The sequence below is a fragment of the Tachysurus vachellii genome, chromosome 25 (genome assembly GCF_030014155.1).
Source record: "Tachysurus vachellii isolate PV-2020 chromosome 25, HZAU_Pvac_v1, whole genome shotgun sequence".
In the NCBI taxonomy this organism is placed as follows: domain Eukaryota; kingdom Metazoa; phylum Chordata; class Actinopteri; order Siluriformes; family Bagridae; genus Tachysurus; species Tachysurus vachellii.
Window position 1 is genome coordinate 9,516,578 of NC_083484.1, and position 27,500 is coordinate 9,544,077.

At 37.0% G+C, this 27,500-nt stretch overlaps 1 protein-coding gene across 1 annotated transcript in view; it reads right to left on the reverse strand.

The window, feature by feature from the left end:
- Nucleotides 1-4,755: 4,755 nt before the first annotated feature.
- The window catches only part of ofcc1 (orofacial cleft 1 candidate 1), a 45,380-nt gene continuing 22,635 nt past the window's right edge, over nucleotides 4,756-27,500 (reverse strand). The window contains exons 6-9 of the mRNA XM_060862122.1: nucleotides 22,447-22,606; nucleotides 9,328-9,507; nucleotides 5,237-5,372; nucleotides 4,756-5,132 (exon numbers count right to left, since the gene is read on the reverse strand). Of these exons, the coding sequence (XP_060718105.1) occupies nucleotides 5,077-5,132; nucleotides 5,237-5,372; nucleotides 9,328-9,507; nucleotides 22,447-22,606 (532 nt within the window). The 3' untranslated portion in view covers nucleotides 4,756-5,076. The remainder of the gene's footprint in view (nucleotides 5,133-5,236; nucleotides 5,373-9,327; nucleotides 9,508-22,446; nucleotides 22,607-27,500) is intronic.

A 27,500-nucleotide genomic window follows, 5' to 3' on the forward strand; every position in this document is an offset into this window, starting at 1 on the left:
ACAATGCATTTTACAAAGCGCTATACAAATAAATTGGAATTGAATTGAATTGAATTGAATTGAATACATACATACACACATACATACACACACATGCATACATACATACATACATACATACATACATACACACATACACACATACATACACACACATACACATACATACATACACACATACATACATACATACATACATACATACATACATACATACATACACACACATACATACACATACATACACACACATACATACATACATGCATACATACACATACATACATGCATACATACATACACACACATACATTCATACATACAAAAGCGCTCTACAAATAAATTGCATTGAATAATCTTGATATTGTGATATATAAATTGCATGATGCTATATTGTGAAGCATCAGTAGTTTTCTAATGGCAAAGTTACTGTAACAGGCAGCTGACTTCATTTAATTAATATTGTTTTGATGTTAGAGAGCTATAAATGCATTGTTTCTCTTAATATTGTGCCCTATTAATATTGTTTCCCTAATAAAGCGACACCTATCATGTTTCCATGCTTTCATGTATCAGTTGTTTTTGCCATATCACCCACCTCTACACTACAGTATTCTGATTCTATAAAGACATTAACTGAGAACTAGAATTGTCAAGTTCGTCGCGACAAACTTTGATGTTGGCTTTGACGAGGCAAGTATTCACAAAGGCCCGGTGCTTTTTGGAGGCAAGTGGACATAAGGGTCAGTGTTACTTTTGGAGGCAAGTGGACAGAAAGATAGGGTGCCAAAACATTTGGAGTCAAGTGGAGACGAGCATGTGACATCATCCGAATACTCCTGAGGAGTTGGACTCCCTCATTGGGCTGAGTGTTTTGATATGTCACATGTTCATGTTGTGCTAATTTTTGATTCTCACGTGACATCATGTGACGTCATCAGAATACCCGCGAGGCAGTTCCCCTCATTGTGCTGAGTGTTTTGATATATCACATGCCCATGTTGAGCAAAATTTTTTATTTTCACGTGATGTCACGTGATGTCATCAGAATACCCATGAGGAAGTTCCCCTCATTGTTCTGAGCGTTTTGATATGTCACATGTCCATGTTTTAAAACAACCCCGTGCACAAAATGAAAAGCAACAAAGCAATGTGACCGTGACAAAAGAGGTAACTGATGAGGAGCATGCATCATCCGCAACTCGAGTAATTATTGTATTGCAATATTGTACATTGTATTTAAGCAGATAAACAGAATAAGCAGATAATACTTTGCGGTGAAAGTGGCTCTCCTATTGACTTTGTCCTATCAGTGTGGCTCACATGAAAAAAATAGTGAAGACCACTGGTGTAGATAGTTTGAAAGCTTGCCGAGTTACAAACCTCCAAATTTTATAATGGGAGTCTATGGGGAAAAAGGCCACTTTGAGACTCGGTACCGGAAGTAACCAATCTAACCAATCGCTTAGAAAAGTAATAGCAACAAACTTCAGACCAGCATCTACAACATATCCGAATTTGGTGCATGTGGCTTGAAAGCCCTAGGCCGCATAAATTTTTATACGTTTTTGTCTAAGCTGAAATAGGAAAACAGAATGTTGGCTTCTACAAAGCCAACATAATAAACACAGCACAGTAAAAATGAATCTAGTTGTTGCATTGGGTTCATTTCACCTTATCTCAACACAGAAACATTTGAAAAGCTAGAGAAGAGACAATGTTCAGCTAACGGTAATTTGACCTCCAGGCACCTCGCTCATCAGTGAAAACAAGCCCACTTTGAGTGATTACTTTCCTACAGGAACCAACAGCTGTATGTGCAAATTCTGTATATAAATCAATTACCAGGCCCTATGTAGTTTAACTGCACCCATTAATTAAGCAATGTCAGAAGCAATGAAGCGTGAAGTTCATTACATTTTTAGCATTCAAACACAGGATTATTTGAAGAGAAGATAGCTTTACCTAATGATTAGAGTTAGTCAAGTGATTGCCAGAAAATGAAGTTAGAAGAATCAAGAGCTGAGTATTTTAAAGGGACACAAAAGGCTAGACAACCTCCATACAGTATATAAAGAACACCCACAATGCTAGACGAAGATTTTAAATAAATACTTTAAAAAACTATTATACGTTTACGTGTAAAAACTCAATCCCTGTAAAAACTGTGCTGGTTGTTTTATTAAAAGGTCTATGAGGGTTTTCTGTCTTTATCAGTATGAAAAAAAGCAAAACATAGGGTGGAGTCTTGAAATTTAGAGCATGAAATACTATTTAATTAATATGTCCAGAGACTATGTGTTAATTTATTTTTATTTATTTCTTATTTATTTCTAATTTAAAAAGTCAATTTCCACTAGAGAAAAACAGGATTATTCCATTTACTAGGTTTTAAATAAAAATATGAGTGTCTCAGTGTCTCATAAAGTCTCTTAAAAAGTTATTCCTGCTACATTGCAGGTTTCATATTAGATTCACAACTCCGTATCCCACAACACTTAACTACAGACATGTGTGGGTTAAAGCACATCTAGTTTAAACACGAGAGCAGAACATACTCAAAACTTTTATATTGTGTTCATGTGTTTTTTTGTCTCAGAGGCAGAAGTCTGCGCTATTCAGGATGTCTAATTACGTGTTATCAGAATTCAGTTTCAGTTTGGAACCATCCGAATGTCCTTTAGTGATCTGAACTCACTACAGCTTTATAATTAGTCTCTCAATCAGTACTCTAACATCATTCTTCCAAAAAAAAAAAAAAACTTTTGCACTGTAGGACAAAAACTCTCACTGGTGTTGACTTGGGCTGAGATCTGAAGGCCATAGCCAATAATTTACAATAATTTCATACTCTGCAAGCCATTTAGTGACTCCTCATGAGTTGTGGATCGGGGTGGAGTCATCCTGGAAGAAACCACTCCCATCATGGCGGAAATGTTTCCTGGTATGATATCATTGTAGATGATAAACAAAGACTGTAGAGGAAGACAGAGCAAAGTGCTACTGAACTTGTAGGAGGTAAAACTATATGTTCGCAATCATTCTCAGGACCTTTAGTTTACCTTTTCATAAAAGCTACTTTATTTAACACACACACTCTCTGTGGCTTTAAGTAGGGAAGCCACAAACAGAGGAGTACAAGCGTGAAGAATTTAGAGATCCATTTTTCTTTCACTCTTTTGCCCTTTAACTAGCAGCATTTCTGGGAACGAATGATGTGCATGCAAGCATGTACTTTAAAAAAAACACAGTTTGTACATTATGGCTCAGAAGAAAGTCTTTTCTTTTAACTGAAATCAGCAGCTGTGGAACATGAGTACCCAGGGGTCCTGCTTGCAGAAATCAATTTGAAATTTAAATCGCTGTGAAATGGTGTTTGTCATTAGCAATCAAATATTTGAACCGGTGGAACACTCCAGTCCTTTGGTAGAGAAAGCGATTGCTCTCAAAGCAAAAGCCGCCACAAAGGTCTGGAAAAGAGGCAGAGCTTTCATTGCCAACAGCAAAGAAACAGACAGAAACGGAGAAGAAGCAATAAGACAAGAGAGAGAAGAACTTGTAACACTAAAACAAGCAGCGACTTTGACATGGCATTGTGGTGTGTTTGACTCTGAAGTGTTTCAAAATGTTCTACAGTGTTGTTGTACACCTATATGAGCAACATGCACATTACCGTGTCTAGGAAGAAATATCCACCAGATAAATAATATCTGGTCAGTGGTGGTTATCTGGTGGGCAGTGGACAAATTATGAACAGTACCAGAAGGGCTATAAAAATTAATAATAAATATAATTGTAGTTAAAAAGTAAGGTGCTCGTAATAGTTCTGAGTATGTGTGTGGCCATTGTATCAAAACGTCAATGACAAAGGACAGAAAAACAATCATTAACACAGAAGGTAACACAGATGTCTCTAAAAATGTAAAAGAATACAATAATAATAAATATAGTATAGTGGAATTTTGCTTGTACAAACGAAGGCATAAGAATAGATTCGAACACTAATCTCACACCCGACCATTTTATATGCTCTGACAAACTATGAGTGTGAAGTACACATTCAATGATATGATTTCCATAGCAGATAGAATAGAAAGAAATCATGTGAAGTGTTAAGAATCTCCTCTGATTCTCTATACAGTCACACAGAAGCTAAAAACTGCAATGGTCATAAGAATGTAATGACTGCAGAGGGGACCACAGTTCCTGATCACTTCATAGCTGACCCCCCATCCACACACACACACACACACACCAGCTGCAACTTTGAGCCGTAATGACTTACCATAAAGAGAATCATCATCAGAATCATCATCAAAATGACAGGTTATTAAGATCCAATATTAAGCGATGGGCTTTAATAATGATAGGTTATCTATAAAACCTTTACAACCTGGCTCAGTGAAGGAGCAGGTCTCCATCTCTCAGACACATGTTAATAAGCCCACAACCTTTAATTAAGCTGTATGTATAAGTAGGCTCCCATTATGGCCTGATTTGTGGGCCAGTTCATTTCATCAAAGCCCCAGCCAGCAGACACATACTCAATACAAATCAAGGCAGCTAGAATATTATCCTGCCTAATGGCTTCCCAATATTGATATTTTATCACTGGCTGCTGATAAGTGACTTTTAGGATCCTAATTTCTCACAATGTGGAAGCAGCATTGAGGATGTAACAACCAGCCTTTATTATAATGGAATGTTTTTTTCTTTACAATGATTATAATGTCTACATCAGACTGTATATTCAGGTTTAGCTTTATGGCGTCTACAGGATTTTCAGTTACAAGGAAACTAAATGAAAAATAAAGTAGAAATAGTGTATACACTACACACGGACACATGTTTGGGTGTGTGTTTATGTGTGTGTGTGCTCATTTGTGCACAGTGTATGTTTTATCTGAGGTGTATCTCACACCTGGTCAGAATGTGTGTATTTCATTATTTATTCAGGATGGAAACATTTAACTTGGAATGAAAACATTAGCTCATGTATTTTCTTAAAAAAAAATGTTTGTATTTGTGACTTTTCTTATTTGGTTTTAACTCCAGTAAAGCAGCCTCGCTTCAGCTTCAGTGATCCTTAGGCTCACAGGCAATCCCACTGAGAGGTCCAACTTTGTTACAACCTGAAATCACACACACACATGCACACAAACAAACAAATGAAATACACACTCAAACATAAACCTAACAAAAGCTCAGTTTAATTTGAACAAGGCCAAACACTTACGCCATGCAGGATTCTTGCTCCTCCTCTCTCTAAGTGTATTTGTTGAATTCTTCATCCTCCTATGGACATCATTCTGCCCTGTATTCTGATAGTGGACATTCTGATGAGCAGCGGCACCGTCCAAATCCCCGATGAGCTGAACACCAGGAACACAAGACGAAAAGATAAATCAGAAATGCATATGTGAATTTCATATTTGAAGTCATCTGTATCAATTTTACACTGAATGAGCAGAACAGATTTCCTCTCCTGTCAATCAGAGACACCCTACATAATTGTGTCTAACTTATCACATGTGTCACAAGTATTGGCACCTCTAGAAATTCTTATTGACATGCTGATAGTCAACACTGATGTTTTGTATCAATAGGATGTAAATCAACCCCAAAATCTATAAGTATTTATTATATATTAATCTTACTGAAACAGCAGAGTGGAGATGAGCGTGCAGCTAAGTTACAGTCCACCCTAGTGAACGTTTAATATAGGTTGTCTGAACACTGACAAAATATAGACATTGGTTATAAGTAGGATGCCAATATTTTTGAGAGTTGGTTTTAATATGAAATGACACAACAAGTCTTTTATTCATTCATTAACATGAAAAAGATTAGAGAACACACCAATGAAATGAAACAAATGCTTGTTGACCTTCAGTGAGGCAAACATAGATACATGCCTATAAACATGACCATTATCACTGTTAGAATATATCTAGAGAAGCAAAAAAATACAATTGCCAATGGCCCTAAATATGGTTAAATTAAATGACCACAAAATGTTTTTTTTTATGGCTACATTAGTCCTCTGACTTGAACCCATTTAAAATCTGTGGAATAAACTAAGAAAGAGTCCATAATTTGGAATTTGAAGAGATTTTGGAATGATCTCATCAAACATTACAGAAGAACAGTCAGTGCTGTTATGCTGGCGCGAAGTACAACCTCCCTCCCACAAAGAGATTTTTCAACTTTTTTTACCCCTCTCTATTAACTGTGCCAATAATCTTGGAGGCGACAGTAGAAAATCAGCAGTGAATAACAAATCTGCTCTTGAGCATTCACATGTTTGAAGAGTTTATCTGAATCTGTCTGTAAATAGTTCTGTGATATACTAAAAGCATGTTTTGACCAGCACAAACCTGCAAGATAATTGCACCATTCACAAACCCAAGGTCTCCCTACATAAGAGATATGCCTTCCAGCTTGCAATATAACACACACGCACACACACACACACACACATACACACACACACACACACACACACACACACACACACACACACACACACACACACACACATACTCACTCATAGCCAAGGACATCATTTTGCAGCAAATAAATAAAAAAAAAAAGAATAAAATAATTTTCATTTATTTTTTTTTACAAAAGGTGTAAGCTCAATAAATCACCTCTGTATTTTTTAAGTGATGCGTCAACCACATAGCAAATGAAGCATAGTCTCCCCCTCGACAGCAGCAATCAAACACGTGCAGGAGTAATTATCAGAGCAGGCCAGGGAGGAGAGAGGATTGATGCAGCTTGTCAATTAAAGTAGCTGCAAGGTTCTTTCTTAAAGGTTAACTTTTTCATATTCTGAGAACTGATCTGAGTAAGTGTGGGGCTAAGAAGTGTTTCGCACGGCTGCATACAAGGTGAGTCATGAACATGAGACACAGATAAAGAGCGATTAATGAGAGATTTGATAGCGTAATATGTCACTTTGTACCACGAAATATGCAAGTGTGGCTCCTTTAGACTTTGTACAATACAGCTTTATTTATTTGCATATTCATGAGGAATTTAGTCAAATCAAGGTATTCATTGCTAAGAAGCAAGATTTCTATTCACCAGGTATCTCCGAATATACACACTGAGATACCTGGTAAATAGAAATCTTGCTTCTGAGGTATCTGGTGAATAGAAATCTTGCTTCTTAGCAATGAATTTTCAAACCTAGACTAATTCTTTAAACCTGAACAATAGCACAAAGGTTCATTATAGCATGCCAGTAATTCAGCTGCGTATGTTTACTTGCAGTAGGCAGTCACACACACAAAAAAACAGATAAACTCTTAAATGTTCCAAGAAAAAGTGTCAGTGCTTAGTGCATGCTGAATGTTCAGGGTGGTTTTGTTTTTCATTTTCGCTTCTCACAAAGGCATTAATAATCTGTTTGGAGGTAATATTCAAGCTGTTGGAGCATTAGTTGTGCATTTTTAATGGAAATTTTACAGAAGTGATGCCAGGCTTCGCATATGCTCCACTAGACATATGGGCAGGAGAGACAACACAACACAGTGGGCCACAGCAACGTTTTCTTAGGCCACAGACACTTAAACAGTAGCCTGAGAGGAAAGACATGCGCAGACGCACATAAAGCCTCTATCGTTCTATTGCAAAGCATAATGAATTCACACACGTTTATGTCCAGCGGCAACTTGTTTCTACAGATGAAGCTGCACCAAGCTCAATCAGGAGCTGAGTAGTTATGGTTGCACTCAGGTTTGAGCTGTTATAATGTGCAGTTTGGAGCCATTCAGAAGTTGGTAAACATCTGTTTAAATAATGGTTTGGTTTCATAAGCAATTTCTAACTTTGCGTTTAACATCACCGTGGTGTAATAAAGGTAGGCTGTGATTACTAAATGACTGTTTACATCGAATAAATGTTTCAGCCATATGGTGAGGAAATTTGTTTTCCACTGCACTGTGTTTAAAATCAGCCTTCCAAATATTATGATAAGTAAAATGAGATTTATCCATCAGAGACTAATGTCTCAGGATACGAGGTTGAACGTGGCAGGCCCATTTGTATATATTCGGCATATCTCTTTGGCGTTAGAAGATAGTTGATGGAGGTCAAGACTAACCAGTGGCATGCTTTATATTCTTCAGAGTTACAGGTGAAGTTCTCACACCAATTGCTCTGAATGAGCAACAGTTTCCTCTTCTACTTTGCATCTTCCATGCATAAAAAAGCATGAATGTCCTCAAGAGGTACGATCTCCTGGATTAAAATTAGGAGGTACTAATTTAGCATGGGCAGGTATTTTAGCAGGTACTGGTCAGGGTGATGTCATACACTTCATCCAATACACCACTTCCTGTATGAATCCCTGAACAATCAACAGAAAGAACAACCAATTTAGATGTGTAAGTGTTAAGTGAAACCCTGTAGGATTTCCCTGGAAATCTAAACCTATTTTTTTCTTTTAGGATCACTTCACACTCCTTTGTATTCTATGCATTTGTGGAGCATCGCTAAGACTGATAGATACGCCGCGTTTTGGCGTCATTCTCATCCGTCAAAAGCAGACTTGTGATCCGCCATTAGCTGAGTGCAGTCCCTGGGAGCAAGCTGTTGACACACACGCGGCATTAATCTGCTGCTTTTGACATGAAAGTTTTAAAATATTAATTTTGTTGGGCTGATCCAGGTTGTTCTTGGGGGGATGCGAGTTAATTCATATGCTTGCAGTTGTTACCAAGTGGAATCTGCGGAACATTTAATTAGACAGCAATCTGGCCAGCAGTCTGCTCAGTGCTGCTCGACTGGGTGCAGTAATGTGTAGCGTCATGCAAAAACATACCAAGAATACAAGCACTGGGGAACGCATCAGTGCTTTTCTCTTAGCTCCTTAGCTGAAACCCAGAGAGCAGGAGTTAGAACCAGGTCAGCAGGTGAAGAATACAAAAATGCTTAGGTCTTCTTTAAGCTCTTTTTGATCCAAGTGACCCCACTGCCCCAGGCCAGATAGTCCTGGACCTAGAGTATATTCATGAATCTGTCTTACATCTCTTTCTTCTTCTAGTAAAGATAACAAAAGGTTTAAACCTGGCCCATTCTAACCAATGACCATTCATGTACTTCTTTCTTTACTTCATGCATTAAAAAGGGTGTAAAGACAAAGTTACCAAAACTGGGATATCCACAGCATATTTTTTGTTTCCCAAAACTACCATCATGCCTTGATAAATAGTGTCATAGATTAGACTGATAAATTAATGCATGGATTGGATTGGAAGATCATATATGGGCTTCTGGGAGGCAATAAGCAAGAGTTTCTGAGAGAGAAACATATCCCACCTCTACAATGGCTCCAGTGGGCTGCCTGAGGAAGTGTCTGTAGCGCTGACGAAGGCCGCTCAGGTGTAGTGTGTAGATAGAAACATGGGTGCTCGTCTCACCCACTTCAGTGGCTATAGCCCCAGGGGATTCGCACCCTCCAGACACCTCCTGGGTCCAGATGTAATCATACACTGCCACCTAGTGAGAGAATCCCCCATCCCCCAACTCATTAGAAACTACTCAAAGACACAGCTATGATCAAACAGCACAAGATTAGCTAGTTGAAAAGTCAGCGAGGAGAGACAGTAGACAGCAGGAGGAGAAAGAGGTCACCATCATCAACTCCTCCACCCAACAGTGTTATGTCTACATGTAGGTAGGTGCTTACGGGAAAACTTAAGTCACTTTAAGAAATCTGGCCCAGCTAAAAATTAAAAGCTAAGTAGTGAGAAAACGTCTCTGTACTGCATACATTCTGGTAGGTATGCACACATTCAAACAAAGGGTAGAGGTGAGAAGGGTTTTAGTGCCACATACCTGCACAAATGCTCACTTTGATGCAATTACCTGCCTGTACCTTTGACAACAGTTCAGCACTTTTGAGATGAATCAAATCCCATACCAGTTGACAGTAATCCTCTTTAATTTAACCACTCTTCTTCAGCTTTACTGATGATCCATACTCGCTGGGGCAGGAATGTAGGGGATCAAGTTGCCAGATTACGCAACCAATTCTGACCCTGGCACGACACACAGCACACCCACAGCCTGGAGACAATTTATTTTAATCCATTTTCTTAATAGGATAAGAAAAGAAATGCATGATATGCTATTTGCTTGTAATAATAATGATCTCTAACCTATGCTGAAGAGGTCCAGGTAAAATGAGATCAGATGTTATGAAGTCAGTTTTTAATATATTTCCATATAGTATGGTAATACTAATTATTGGCCTCTTACCATTTACTATGGCTGTACTTGCTTCTGTTGGGCTAACATTCATTTAAATTTATGACTAAACGACGGCTTTACCGTTCAGGCAGGTATCAGCTTGCACAGCTCTGATTTGGCTGATCAGATTCCTGGTGTGGTGCTTAAATACCATACTGCATACTGCATCAGTCTCTCACCATGCTGAACTAGCTTACATTCAACATAATGTCATGTTTAACAAACAAATACTAACCACAGACACGTAGACATTTATTTAAATAATTGTTTCTACAAACAGTATTTATGCAAAGGCGAGTGATTTAGTCAGCAATACAGTTTAAACCTGTTGCTCAAGGATTTGGTGAGTTGGTTGTGGAAACCAGTAGAAGTGCAGAGGTTAGGAGGAAAACAGGAACTTATGAACAGATTTAGGGGCATCAGTCGTAGAGATAGAGAAAGAAACCAACAGGCTAGGACAGGCCTGAATTACTGCATGTTTTTTTCCCGAAACCACAATTCCGTGTCCCATCCTCTACGTCATTCAATTTTCCACTCTCTCACTGTTACTTTTCATGGTTCTTTTCTACAGGCTCAATCAAGGTTTAAAGTTTTTCAACTATAAGACTCAAGGTGACCCTTCAGCTGGCCCAGTAATTATGACTCTGATCAACAACAACAACAAAACAGCAGGAACAAAATGTTGTTGGGAAAACGAGGGCAGGGTCAGGCTGAAAAAACCTTAATTTCAAGTCAGTTTTTCAGCTACTTAAAGGTGTTGCGTACACTGACTGCTGTTACTACTAGGACAAGAGTCATTACCGAATGCAATTAGACACTTCATAAGTATAGAAAGCCCGGAGAGAATGCTCACATTGTGCACCATCAGAAATTCTGAAAGGCATCAGGAAGAAATTACCTAGTAAATTAGAAACACTCCCCTTTCCCAATCACTTCCAACCTGAAGTGTCTTGTGTGTCAGGACCCGGTGTTGACTGTGCCGCATGTGTGTTCTATATTGTATTTTACTGTACATAGTTTAATATGAAAGCATCCCACTTCCAAGGTTGTACATTATGCAATACCTGCTCAAGTCCTTGTAATCATGAGGAAATCTGGCGCTCTATAGAGTCTGGCTCAGTGCTAATCTGTATGGATCATTGTTTGGGGTTTAAAATGCTCATATACATAAATACATCAAATTATAACTTAAATGTATCATTTTGATCACTTTTTTCTCATCATAATTCATCTACTGAATATTTTTATTAACATAATGAGAAGAGTAAACAGGTGCTATCCCAGTTTTTGTGTGTGTGTGTGTGTGTGTGTGTGTGTGTGTGTGTGGTAGAGTGGTTTCTGTGCCATTGTCCCAGCGCTGGCACTAAGTGACTGATTTAGACTCAAAGCCTGGGTGTTCTCAGAGAGCCCATCTGTGGATTAAGCAGATAGCATTCAAGTGAGCTAACCTAATTCTAACCAATCTAGTCTGGATTTATTGTGGACGTCTGTACATGGGGATCTGATAGAGCCCCATATCTGTCCCTTTATTTGCATCAACAGAGACAGCAACTGCTTCTTTGAGGACTATAAACATCAAACCATGTCTCCAAACCCTGACATAAATTCTGCATTTTACAGATGTTACGGCAAATGCACAGACAGGCCAGGATCCAGGAAGTGGAAATAAAAACGGCAGCCGAAGCTCAACTCTCCTCGAAATGAGCCTGCGTCTGCTCCCAGCCAAATGAGATTACATGTTTCCAGATTTGTAAAAATGGATATACGAAATTTGATAAGCGTCGCACTCAAGTGTAAGTGTCTCCTGTATTCAATACATTCTTAATGCACAAGCTAAAAGAGTGTCGTACAAGGAAAAGCTGCTACATAATAGAGTTGTAGTTGTGCTGATGGAGTCATATGAGACTGGTGTGGATTATACTATATGCTGTGCAGCACCAAGAGGGAAAGCGACAATAACAGACTCCAGAAACAAAAGGTCAAATAAATGTATGCAGATTTGAAAAACCATATATGAAATAATACAACTATAAAGGTTAGTAATCCCAAACCAGGAAAAGCTACACATCACTGGCACAGCACCGGTGTTCTGTCTCCACAAACTGGATTGTTGTCTTTTAAATTCAACTTTTATTAACACCACATATAGAATAATTGTTGCCATTTACATCATCCAAGTGAGCAGAACAAAAGAGAAGGAAAAAATAAAGGCTATTCTTCAGGAAAAGAAAAAGGTCTAAACAAAGCTTTGTATCATCTCGCTCTCAGTGATCCAAATAAGATAGTGCCATCATTACTGAGTCTACTCATCTGCAGCGCTCCCTTTTTAGCCTAATTTTACCTTCCATCTGCATACTCGTTGAGCTAATTAAATCTTTCCCTTCTCTCTCGCCATCTCTGTCTCTCTAGTCATCTGGATGACAAATAATGCAATGCAATTTTGGCACATTATTATGTATGAAATGTGAGGAATAATGTATTCCACTCGGCTGAATATCTCTAGACTTGCATGTAATGAGCACAACAGCAAAGTCAACTGTGTGTACGCATGTGTGTCTATGTATATGCGTATAAGTGAAGTTTCTCACATCTGCCTTCCTCACGTTCTCACCCACCTCCTTGCTGGTGACCTCTGTGATCAGAGCAATCCAACCAGTACTTGGAGATACACTACATATAAGTACATATACTACATATACAGACAGATAAGTAGATAAAGAGATAATGATAGAGTGAAGAGTGAGAGAGTGATAAAGAGAGTGTAGTGTTGCACCTGCTGGATCCTCTGGGCTCCTGGTTCTGTCCCGCTTGGCTTTAATTTACAGTGGGGAAAAATAATTAGAATCTCACTTTTGCGAAGAGTGGAGTGAAAATGTAAACAATGCTTCCCTGCGGGCGAGTGCTTTATCACAGTGACAGGTGCATTTGAATGAGTCTGTGTGTGAGTGTGTGTGGCGGACAGCCTGGGTTATTTATGTGGTAGTGGCACATGGCAAGTCTGGTACAGTTGGATATGATAAAGCACAGAGCACAAAAAGAGGATTGGTCGATCTAAAAGGAATGATGGACAGACAGACAGAACCAACAGGAGCCAGTGTGTGCCAGTGAGAGAATTACATCACAGACATCCAGTGATACAAATATGAATATGTATAAAGATTACAGAAAAAAAAAACTTATTGATGCTCACTTATGCGTAAAATGTAAACACAGACCTAAACATAACCATGTCTGGGAACACATAATTTACATTTTTTAATATCTCTCAGATTTTTTCTCAACAATTTCACGTTTCTGTTCATTGACACATGCACACAGATGCACAGACCCCAGGCATGCAAGCATGACCTGATCAAGCCTACAGTACTGGAACACTGTGCAGACACTTGTTCACTCTGCTCAACAGATCTGAGTCACATGTAGATATACTGTATAAACCCATAAATTGTGGTTCACAATTTCCATTCATTTGCTGATCTTTAATGACCTGTTTATCCTGATCAGAGTTGAGGAGGATCTGGAACACTGGGTCTAAACACACATTGGATGGGATGCCAGTCCATCACAGGGCCACATACACTCAGATTCATAGACTTAATCACACCTCAGTATTTATATTTAGATTAGCCAATAAAACTAACATCATGTTTAGGGAGGTGTTAGAAGCTGGTGCTAGAAAACCCAACTGAACCGAAACTCACAACCAAACCATCGGTGAAGCGGTAAATGTATTCTGTTCTGTATTGTGCATGGACAAACATATCTGATGTGTCTCTCCTTAATGCACCCTAATACATTCACTTATCAATTCTCCATAAATAACAGACCAGTAAAGTGTGTGCATGTGCTGTACAGTTGTTCTGTTCCAAATACAACCGTCTCGTTTGATTAATGCCTACATTTGAACCATAATGTTTACATAATAGCGATGCAATTTTTATGTCATTTCTGTGAATGCAGAGTTCTATGCCTGAGAGTTCATATTGGAAAGCAGCAGAGCAGATGCATTGTAATTCTAATTCATATTCTAAACCAGCAGATGTAGAAAGCTCAGCTAATCAGAGCTCGGTCCCACGCATGGATAACCCACACATTGCCAGCCATTAGAATAGAATTGAAATAGGCTATTATTGTAGACTTGTGGAAGAGGGAGCAGCCAGTTTATGCAATTAATGCTATTCATCTGTTATTTGGATCTGCAGAAGCTGACTGTTACCTGGTAAATGCTCAGATATGACATGGTAACTGATGGAAGAACAGCATGTTTTAGTACTGCAAACCCTTTCATCTCTCATTTACCCAAGTGTAAACTCAGTCTCTGCACTAAAATCCTAGCTGCTTCAATGTAAGCTTTAGAAAGGCATATTATAATAAGGCAAAATATGCACATTTAAAATACTCAGAAGAGAATAACACTAGATTAAGAATTGAGAAAGTTGGAACAAAGAAGGTAAAAAGGCAAGGTGTGACACTTCGGGTGATAACATCTCATCTGAGGATTATCTAACTGATGCATCTGCATAATTCCCTGTCACTAATCTGCTTTTATAAATGCTTTAAAACGCCTGTTTAATCCATAAACAATTCCTTAAGGTGATCTTCCACTTACTAGCACAGACCAAAAGTTCCTGGGAGAAATACTTTCTAAGTTTTGTTTGTTCTCAGGGTTTAGCATCTTGCAGTACACATTTAAGGACATTCTCCTGTTTTTTAAATAAAATCTGCAACAAGGAAATGATGCATAAAAAGTGATTTTGGTTAAATTATATTATATAATATAAATTACAATTATATTAATTAATTCATTAATTCATTACATTAATTTATTATATTCAGATATATTCCTATACATTTCCTGAATGGTAAAAAATAAATAAATAAATAAATAAATAAATAAATAAATAAATAAATAAATAAATAAATAAATAATAATTTCACAAAGATTGCTATTTGATTTCATTTATATCATTATCCCAATATTATTTATTTATTTATTTATTTATTTATTTATTTATTTATCTGCCATTGGATTATATTAAGCATCATCAAAATCAATCGTAGACAAAGACTTGAACGTTTTTTTTTAATGATCTACTTTCTCAAATAAATAATTAATACATTATTTTTAACGAAAGGGTAAAATATTTCTCAGTTGATGTGTATTTTTCAACAGTTCTATTTAATTCCAGTATATTTTATTACAAAATGAGAAAACAGCTGTACAAGGTCCTTAAGAGTGAACAATTCTGCTGCATTATATACTCTCCTTAAACTTAAACTTAAATCGAAATCTATTAAAAAAGAAAACCCTCTAACCCAGACTGGTACAAACACTAAAGATGATATTATGATATAATGGTAAACAATATCACTAGTAGGCTGGTCTAATATTAACTTAGAGCATAGATAGTCTTTCTTAAAAATTCCATTCATCCAGAACATCTCTAGAGAATGTTCCCTCATCTGTCGACAGTTCAATTTGGTCCCTCTGTTCTACATTATGAGAGGAGGAGGGGTGCAGGATCTATGAGAGTTTGAACATGTGGACCTAATTTTGCAGCTTCCAGCTGCATTTGTTTTGACAGCTGACATGGTGAGCAACATATTAGGATGAAATGAAATGAAAAGCCCATCTCTGCTAAATGAATCTCCCAGATTTTGTGGAATCAATCAGTCTAGCTCTTTAGCTAAATGAAAGACTACTCTTTTTTCAGACCTTTGACATACTGTACATCTGATCCACAAAAAAATCAGCAGCAATGAAAATATTGCTCATTATCACAACGAGGTAAAATTGCAAAACGTCTGATAATTTCAGATAAAATGACTATTAACCTTTATAATAATGACTATTATTTGTCCCACACCACCATTTATTGATTAGAATTAAGTTTAACCTGTTGAAAGCATTGTGATAAAAAATATTTACTGTCAGCGGATGTAAAAATTCTATTGATAAACTTAGAGTCAAAATCACTCAAGATATTAAAAAGGTCAAAAAAGTTATAATCTGGCTTTGTATAATATTTTAACCGGTGTGTGAAATGTTGTGATTGTACCTCTACTGAAGGGTAAGAACAATGACTTGGTATAGAAATGAGCAATTTTCAGATAAGATAAGAATAAAACTGATCCCAAAAAATATCAGAATCCCATGAAACAATATTTTAGCATGAATCATTACATCATCTAAGCACACATGGACAATGTTTTAGGAAATAAGCTTTTCAAAAGTATATATATATAAGAATTTGTGAGTAGATAAATAATGTCGTACAAAATATATACAAATACATGTATATTCACCATGTATAACTCTAAAAATCACCTGGTCTATTCTCACGGTCATCATCTGTTTGTGTGAGTCAGAATCCACTGAAGCCTTACAGTCCTGTTCTTGGCTGAGAGGAGTGGAATCCAATCTAGTGCTGTTGTCTGCCTTAAGGTTTGATGTGTTGTGTGTTCTGAGACACTTTTCTGTTCACCATGGTGGTTATTTCAGTTATTGTTACCTTCCAATAAGCTAGAACCATTCTGGGCATTCTCCTCTGAATGCTCTTATCAACAAGGTGTTTCCATCCTCAGAAACTCTCAGTTATTATTATTATTATTATTATTATTATTATTATTATTATTATTATTATTATTGTTGTTGCACTATGCTTAATAGAGTGTAAAAATACTATGGTGTACTATAGAGAGAAAATGCTCAAAATATTAAATACACAAACCAATATAGTAAATGTAAATACACATGCAGGGAAATTCTTTCTCTACCTCACTCCTCCCTACTTCCTGTACCATTGTGTGGCTGCACAACTTTCACACATTGCTGCCCAGCAAAAGCTGTTGACCTTTTCTCCACGGCATGCCCACCCCTTGCCTAGTCACATCTCATATTGTGATGTGTGTGTGAGGGCTCTGTAGCCTCAGGCCTGCCAACCCATGCACAGCACTGTCCACTAATAGCATCCTGTAATTGAAGAAGCAGCTCTCAGACATAATGCAAGCAAACAGCTTTGTAAAAAGGATGTTGGTGTGCTTGTAGAGGGGTGCAGGTGCCTCACCATGACCCCAGCAGTATCAGGTCAACCCCTCCCTTGTGTCATTTTGTCATGTTTTTGTTCCTGTTCGGGGTTTGTTTTCAGGGAAACCTGCTTCCTCTGTAGGCTCACTGTGGAGCAGGAGCAGCCGGTCACGCGCTGCTAGTCAGCAGGTGAGAATTAACAAACAAATTCTATGTCTAATTGTCTCATGAGCATAATGGACTTCTTTCTCATGTTACAGTATTTGTTGCTGATATTTAATGAATGTAAGCGTCAGTAGAAGAGAGTGATGTAGAATGTTGTGGCTGCACACACATCGGTCAGACTCATAATTTCATAACAATGTCTGTAGACTAATAGATTGTGATGCAACGTAACAATTTGTAATAGCAGCGGTTTATGCTGTTATTAACTATGCACTGATTCTAAGATTGAGGCCACAGATCACAGTAGAGGTCTTCCCTATCATTCACTTAATAATATATGAGAGAGAGAGAGAGAGAGAGAGAGAGAGAGAGAGAGAGAGAGAGAAAAATCAACACAGTCTGCTCATCATTAGGCCTCAATTCTGCAGTCTGCCTCTCATGACAGCCCCCCAACACACCCACCAATCCGTTGTTTTGCAAAGCACCTTCGGTGTTCCCTAAATTCTGCCTGTGGAAACACATTAAGGAGAGACGGGGAGACAAACGCTGTGGCTTTGTTAGAATCTTGATGCAATTTTAGTTGCGAAAACATCTCGGGGGCTATCAGCGGCCATTAGCAAAATCAATGTCACCATGAAGTTTCTGGAGAATTATGGCGAAGATTAGAGTTCTGGCACACGGCTGCTCCGTCACTGTCAAACACTCGGTGACAAAACAGTTTGCATTACCTGCTAAAACGCGGCAGGCATTAGTACCTCCCTCCCAGGTACAGTAATCAAGAAGGCGACAGCAGACAATTAATGAGGTCCATCTGCACCAATGGCTATACATAATTAATGCCCTCATTACACACACGCTATGATTTTAGGCACCACTTCATTTTCTATCTCTCTCAGCTCCATGCAGTTGCTTTACAATGCAGCACACAAAAACTGAAAAGAAGATTAAATAAAGGGTGAGTTGCCTACTTCACATAGACAGATAACTTCCATCGGCGAAAGCTCTGCTGCACAGTTTTGAAGTTGGAAATTGTTGCAATTTATACTGAATATTAAATAGGCACAAAAATAATACGCACAACTGCTAAATCTAGTGCCATTTATGTTATAATATTCAGTACTCAAATGTTAATAGCAGAGTGTAATATCTTAAACAGGAGCAATAATGATCATCACATGGCCTGAAAGAATATAAGCCATAATATAAAGTTAATTAAAGAGTAAAAAAATCGGATTATGTTTTATGATCAGCTGCTGAAAATTACACAGTGTTTGATGATAGTAACACCAGGCCATGTGTGGATGTGTTATTGAATGTGGATCTTGTTTTATTGTTTTAAAGCTCATGGGAAACAAACTAGCATTAAGACTTTACTGCTGTTTGGTCTTTAAGCATTTTGTTTGTTGTATATTGTGCAATATAAATACTGAATTAAAACTGCAGCGTATGTTGCAAGGTGTTTAAAGGTTAAGCGTAACTTAAATCTTTTCATTATTCTATGTGGCACCATAAGAGAAAGAGACACCAGAGACTCTGTGTGCGTTTGTTATTAGTATTTGTTGTTATAATACTGCATAACCGTAAAAACCACTGAACCTCACTTAAACCATCATGAACGATTCGATTAAGATCTATTTGCGTCTTCTGTGGAGAAATTCCAATTTACTAAGGAATGGCAGCATCAGTTTTCTCCATATATGTAAATGTAGCAGTGTAATCATGCTGACTTATGGTTTAATTATTTCTACCACAAAAGTCCTCAGCTGTATGAATCTGTCATGTAGTGAATCTTTAGCCATGAGTGCTAGAAGCAGCCAGGCTTAGCTTATAGGTAATATATACTGTAATAACACCAAAAGAATGGCCTGTTTTTCTTTCTTTCTTTCTTTCTTTCTTCCTTTCTTTCTTTCTTTCTTTCTTTCTTTCTTTCTTTCTTTTTTCCTTTCTTTCTTTCTTTCTTTCTTTCTTTCTTTCTTTCTTTCTTTCTTTCTTTCTTTCTTTCTTTTTTCCTGTCTTTCTTTCTTTCTTTCTTTCTTTCTTTCTTTCTTTTTTTCTTTTGCAAAAAGTAATAATTTTTATCTTTAACTATACTGGGATTGTATTTTTTTATTTATTAATTTGACAGATCTGAGACTAAAATTAGGAATACCATTCTTTCAAATAAAGTGATATTTAGAATTTCATACAATTTAATAAAGGAAAAGGGATTTACTTAACAATAATAATACGTGACTGAATTCAGTCAGCACTAGTCGGCACCAACTGTGTTAAACGAACAAAGCTAAATGATGTAGTGCAGGCGTCCTGCAGGAACGAAATCTGACTCCTTTACTTCATTCTCTAACAAGTCGTCATTTAACGGGTCAGTGCATCTTTAACAGAGTCATACAATTTTGTAGAGCCTCTCATGGAGAGAATAACGGCACTGGGCCTGCTTTAATTTGACGTATTCTGTTTAGGTTTGTACATATGGATGCCTTCCCCAGTGTAGACTATAGGTTTAATGGTTGTTTCAAACCTGCGATCTTGTGCTTCTGTAACCATGCTGTAATCATTTGGATATGTTTGCTTGTCACACAGGCTCAGGGGCTTCATTTTGTGAGATGATCTCAGGAAGAGTTTAAAACTCTTCCACCATCATGGTGTTGAGGAAGGTCATGTCTAATAGGTGTTTGTTTGTTTAATTTGATGATCACAGTAATCAGATAAACAGTACAATAAATTAAAGAACTGTATGTGGATTTTATGGTAAAGGTTTTCCACATGGCGAATGACAAAAAGTGATAAAGTGGATAGACAGATAAAGTAAGAGTAAATACTGAAACCAAAATAGGTGAAAAAAAGTAGTAGTTTGTTTTATACAATCTAATTTATATGGTAAAAATAAAAAATAAATAGATATTTTATATGAAATATATAAATTAAATATAGAAATATATAAAACTAGATTTAAATAAATAAATCTCCCTCTCTCTCTCTCTCTCTCTCTCTCTCTCTCTCTCTCTCTCTCTCTCTCTCTCTATATATATATATATATATATAAATATATATATATATATATATATATATATATATATATATATAATGTTGATGTATTTATGTCAATCATTTCCTAATCTAATGATTACATTTTTTTTTTATTTCTCTTATGGTTATTTTTATAAACTGAAAATTCTTAATTCTCATTGATCTAAAATAAAGGCCAATATATAAAGGGCTAAAGCCTGCTAAAATATTCACCGTAAAATCAAATGAATGTTTGAAACATCCAATAGCTTAGTTTTTGTACTTAGAGAAACTTCAGATTCTCTTTCTTCTTGTCTTTCCTAATGAAAGCCTCATGGCCTCTTGTTATTAAAATTGTGCCTCTCCTACATTAATTGGGTTCATAATAAGAAACATGCTGGATTCTCTATGTAATTGCTACGGCACATTTGGAATACAGTTTTGGAAATGTATTTTTAATGAAAACCACTGCATCCTGACCTAATCATATCAACCTTCTCCTATCTAATTAAAGATGCAAAAATCATTAGAGTTGCAAAATATTAGTTTCAAATTTGTCTCAATGCTCCCTTCCCTATCTGCATACGTTTCTTTGATATGATGATAAATAGTTAATGAGATATAAATGACAAAATTTGCATGTAGGCAAATTAGTTTAATAGGGATATGTATTTGGAGAGTTGAGAAAGTCACCCTTTTTTGCAGGCAGAACTTGCTATAATAATTATAAAATAATGGCCCAAGCCGTCTTATTTAAATGAAAAATTGCCTAGCTGGATAATGTTAAAAATGGTGAAATGCAATAACCCTAAATTTTCATCATGCTGCAAAGGGCTTTAATGTGTTATCATTTTATCAGTTCAATAAGGGGGAATTAGGGGCAATATTAGGAAAGCAGTGATTGCTGTAATTCTGGAACAGAACTGTACAGCGACTGAAGGTTGGGATGAAGAGAGGAGATGGTGAAAAGTCATTGTCTAAATGAGAATCATTGCAAATGCATTCCACTGTTCTCCAGACACACACAGCTAGTGAGGTCTTACCCTGTATGTTATGTACTAAGCCCTGAAGGTCAGAGAGTAAAAAGATTGAAGAAATCAAGAAAGTAAAAGCAAAACAAAGATGTTGAACTGACGGCAAAGAATGTGTGTTATTATGTGAACTGTAAAAAAAAAAAGGGGGGCTGTGAATTTTACCATAATTTACTCAAGACAGAATCCTTTAACCTTAACCTTCAGCTGAGTGTTATACATTAGTTGGAAGTCTTTTTTAAAAGCATCAGCCAAAAGTAAATATACTGGATTATGCGTTAACGATGGGTCTAAAGGCAGGTCTTTGTTAAAATAGCCTTTCTTCAGTAAAAAATATAGTAAAAAGTGAGAACCTGGTTTCCATGGTCTAATCAAACAATTGCTGAGATCCAGTTTGGGTAATTATCTCCAATTAATTAACATGAAACTAAAGACCTCTGAGATGAATTTGTAGCTTTCAGAAATGTAACTAAAGAATCATTTACATTACTGTATCTTCAAACTCCATGCATGAATTATCAATCATCCTAATTCCTGATTTCATCAGTTTTTTTCAATTATCATTCCTGTTCGTGAGCAATCCTTTGTGATGTTACAGGAAAACCATTAAAGCATGTTAAAATGCCATTAAGCTTTGATGGACTCACTTTAAATACCCATAATCAGAACTGTGTTAAAAATCATTTACAAGAAAAAGTACATTTTTAAAAATGGCTTTCCTTCTTCACATAGACTAGAAGCCATGACATGAACTATCAGCCAGCAGTTGGGCAATTTAGCAGAAGCAATCGAATGGATTAATATTAAGCCTTTTTTTAAATCACACATTAATCCAGCTAAGCTTTTGGGCTTGAGGAACACTCTGAGAGATTTGGCAGTCTTTTTGATGGTGAAAATGGTGGTTAAAACACACGAGACATCTAGACCAATGAAATAAAGCAAACGATCTGCACAAACCTTTCGTCTTTCGCCATTGAAACCTCTCCATTGCTCCGCATTTTTTACAATGTAACTAAGCTCCTGATTGGACACTTCTAAATCATCTGGGATAAAAAATGCTCTCTCTGGACTGTGGAGACGAAGGTACACATCCAGGATTCTGCCATCATTATGGGACCTGGAATAAAGAAGAAAGCCCACACAAGAGTATTAATCAAATATTACCATTTATCCCCGAATTGCTCTCATCAGCTTAGAGTTTTTTTAATTAAACACAACAAGCATTTACTTATTTATCCAAATTAATAACCATGTATTATTGAACTGCATGTATTATTATCTGTTATCCAGTCAGTCAATCATGCAGCAGCAGCACAATGCGTAATATCATTCAGATACAGGTCCAGAGTTTCAGATCAAAAATGAGCTTCACATCAAATACTAAAATGGGGAAAAAGTGTGATCTCTGTGTCTTTAACCATGGCATAGATGTTGGTGCCAGATGAGCTGGTCTGTGTATTTCAGAAGCTGCTGACCTGTGATTTTCAAAAACAGTCTCTAGGGTTCACAAAGAATAATGTGAGATACAAAATACATCCTGTGATCAGAGTGTCTACATGCTGAAACACAGTGTTCATGGAGAGATCAGAGGAGACTGATCTGAGCTGCCCGAAGATCTGTATTACCTCAGATAAGCACTTTATAAAACTGTGGTAAGTCAAACGTATCTCTGAACACACAATGCATCAAACATGGAGATGGATGATTCAGTAATTTATGAAATACTCATACTTCAATTCTTCTGGTACCAACAATGATATGTTTGATTAATATATGACCTGTAGTATTCTCATTTGTCCAGTATGCTGCATTGTTCCTGAGATTTCCCCATTCGGATGTTTGATGTAAATGATAACTGAAGCTCTTGACCTGTATCTGCATTATTTTGTGCTGCTGACATATGATTGGCCAATTGGATAACTGCATAAATGTGCAGGTCTTCCGGTGTTCCTATTAATGTGAATATGAGTGAACTGGATATGACAGTAACACAATCATACCAAAATTATGTCCAAATCATGTACGTTAGTGATATTTGAAAGTTATTATTTACTGAAAACACATAGCATATACATATAGTATACACTTGTCTGTCCACATAATGTAAAAGACAACATGATTCATTAAAGCAGATTACATTCTTCTTTTGTTCTTCTTCTATTGTGTCCAGTGGTAGGTGCTTTCGACAATAGACAGGGGTCACTAGTCTGAGCAGCCCCAAATGCAGCATTATGTGTTCTGATACCAATGAATCATGTAAATTCTTTTAGAAATTTGGTTCAGTCAAGTCTTGAAGTTGATATGTTGGATACAGCAAAAACGGGCAGGGATAAGAAGCCACGCAACATTGACAAGGGCCAAGTTGTGATGGCTAGAAATCACAGCATCTCCAAAATGGCAGATCTTGTAGGGTGTTTCTGGTTTGCAGTTTTTAGTACCAACCAAAAGTTTTCCGAAGAAGGACAACTGGTGAACTGGCAACAAGATGATGGGCACCCAAGGCTCATTGATGTGCAAAGGCATAGAGCATTTGTTCCAGTCTACTGTAGAGCTACTGTATCACAACGTAATTGCTGAATTGGCCACCAGATATCAAACATCTGCTAGATGTGCTGGATACACAAGTCTCATCTATTGAGGCCCATCTCACAAATTACAAGACTCAAAGGATCTGCTGCCTACGCCTTGGTGGCTGAAACCACAGCACACTTTCTGTGGACTGAATACCAGGAAAAGATTAGCATTGTGATCAATTGTAGCATTGTTCACATTGCAGGACAGTCAAGCACAATAGCTCAGTTGAAGTGTTTTATCAATTAGCACTATTCCATTTAAAATGAATGTGAAATGAGAGGCACAATATGGTTTAGAATTGAACTCAAGTTGCACTGTACACACCCAGTTTTATAGAACGACTCTTGGCATGGGTTCTGACACTTTGTAAACCTTATTGAGCTGTGCTGTCTTACTGGATAAACAGAAAAAAATTGTCTGTTAAGGTGTGCCTAATATCTTAACTCTTTCATACAGTAAATCCCAGCTTTAGCTTAGCCTCAAAGATCTGTGTGCAGGGATAAGATGGATGCTTTGTCTGATGAGGAGTTCTTGAGTAAAACGGGGAAGATGGAACGGCTATTGATTGGAGTCTTGAGGTGGCAGTGCATCAGACATCTTCTCATCTAACAACTTGGCTTCTGTTCAAAACTCTCTGATCTTCGACCCCAACAAAGGGATTTGGTTCAGTTAAAGGGTAATCGGAACTCAAATAAACCTCACATGACAAAAAAGACTAACTCAAGCAAGAGAAGAGCTTAGTGTCTCAATGGGAGAAGGCAGAGAGTGATGTCTGTTGGCTATCATATGTAAAACATGACCTCAATGCATCTGAATAACTCACATGCACTGAAACAAAGCAAGATTCAGTTCACTGACATGACCATGCTTTCATGGCATGGAGTGAATATCAGACAGTTTCACATGTTTCAGACTGATACCTTTAGCAAACGATTTACAGAATAGGCAACAATTAATGTTATGATCATATCCAAATAAATGTAAGTAAATGAACATTATTGTCAACAATATTGTCTTGAACTAGACTGACACAAGACCTATTTAACATACTATTTCATAATTTCAATGCCTTGGATATCCTGGTTTATTCACATACAGTGTTTAGGGATAGATGGTGTTTTTATAAAGGTCATTTTTTCCCCATACTTGCCAACTCTCCTGATTCACCATGTAACATCCCGATTTTAATTATTTTCCACCCATGGTCTCTAGTGGTCTTTTAGGATACGTTTGTCAAGTGTGATCTTTTTGTGAATATCTAACATCCAGCAGAAAGACACCAGACAATATAGTGAGGCCACACATCATACTGTAGAGTAAACACAAGTGCATTCAGTGTGGGGAAGACCAACCTACTCCAGTCCAACACATAATAACACTTTTTAATATGTCTACTCCTTACATTGAAGACATTTCAACGTGCAGAATTGCACATCACACTAAATTTAATAATGTGCTCAATGTAACATTCTGTTTTTTTCTTTTTGCAGGGAGTGATGCAGGGCCTGCTAAATGTAATTAAAAAACAGCTATCTATACATGCAGCCTTGGGAGGTATTACAGAAATAGGTCAGCTGGTGTGTCATTGTCTCTCTTCAGGCAGCCCATAGGAACATCTTAAACCACAAAGCATGATGGGTAATGAACAGGCCTACATTTAGAGTCTATGCTTTTGTCCCAGCTCTTGGACAAACATGACAGATAGACATGACACTAACACATACAATAAAAAGCAGAGGACAGAATCTCTAATGCTTCATTAATACCAACCTAGGATTAGGGCAGTTTTATGCCTTGGACTAGAAAATAAGGCCAGTTCCTAAAGCATTATCCAACTATATCTTGTTTACACGATTGAAAATAGTCTATTATTTACTTGCAACAGTAAACATAAAAGAAAAATTACTGTGTGAAATGCATTGCAGACACAACGGTGGTCAGGCAACTCAACCACTAAAACATCCCTCAGGCACCCTCACACCAACTAACCCCAGAGAGCAGGATTTCATTTCATCAACTCCATTTAATTTTTTTTATGCTGGTCCTTTGCTCATCAGCAATCACTTGAGACTATTAAATCAAGGTGCATTATATCAGCAGCCAGTTGCCAGATGAAGGCACAGAGGAAAATGTCCCATTAAAGCCTATTTATGATGCTTATCATTTTGTGAACAAGATACCAGTATTTTATATTATGGGCAGAAATGTTATGCACCAGAAAGGTCAGGGGAGAAAAGATAGTGTGTCCAAATGAAATACGTAATACTAGTGGGGCAGCTGGACTTGGATCTCACTCCTGCACAATCTGACCACTCTCATCCACTCTTCCAGAAAGCCTGTGCAATCCTGCCAGTAAATAAGCTTGCCAATTCAGTCAGATCTCACAGAAAGTCTGAGCAAATCTGGCCAACCCTGACCACTTCTAAGTCTGACCTATCCTGTCCATTCACACAGTTCACAGATCACAATGATGTCATTTTCCAATTTATTTGCTCGGATTCAATACATAAACAGCAGCTCATTTAAAGGTAAGAAGTGGGATTTTATGTACTTCTGATGCAGTGCCTTTGTTAATTATATGTCACTCATAAAACTGAGCAGGAACTATAGTTCAATGTAGTAGAAGAGTGGAAAGGTAGAAATTTCAGACTGAGAGGACAGTTATTTTTGCTTGTGCCTACCTGATAAATTTCCAAATGAACTTTATTTCTATTTACTAAAATACAATGAACTAAGTCATTCATTTTTTTTACCCTGCGGAAAGACTGTAACTAGGAAATGGCATAAAAAAAAGAACCAGTATGGGCCAGTCATGTGCACAGTGTCCAGGAATGATGCAGATTACAGACAAATGAGTGCACTTTAGTCATATGTTAATTTCTAGCAGAGAATACTGAGTTTGTGGGCTATATAATAATGACATTTAAATACAATTTTTGCATATAGTCCACAGGTAAATAAACATTAATATTAAAAGTCAACAGGCCAATGAATGCAACAAACAGCCGAAAATAAAAAAACATGACTTAATGACATGGCTGTTAGTAATTTCATTTATCTTTTTTTTAATGATACTTAATTGCAACTTACATCTAACAACTAACTTACAAGGCATATTTTTAAACATACATTACTTCTTTTTTAGCTGGACCACTATCACATGTCATAAGATGTTCATTACTCTTTCCACTTTGAGGATTCATTAAGGCAGAATCACTTGCTTTTAGCAAAAACTGTTTAGGACAATATTTTAGGCTGTTTTGCTATCGTCTGTTTAAAGGCCTGATACAATGACTATTCGCTGGTGGTGTTTAGTCGCACTGCAAAAAAGATGACACTTGAACTTTGTGACTAAAGTCTATATGTTTGTGTGCTTGAATATTTTACTATCCTGAATATTTTTACTGTACACTATGTAGCAGGTCTGTCATAATTGT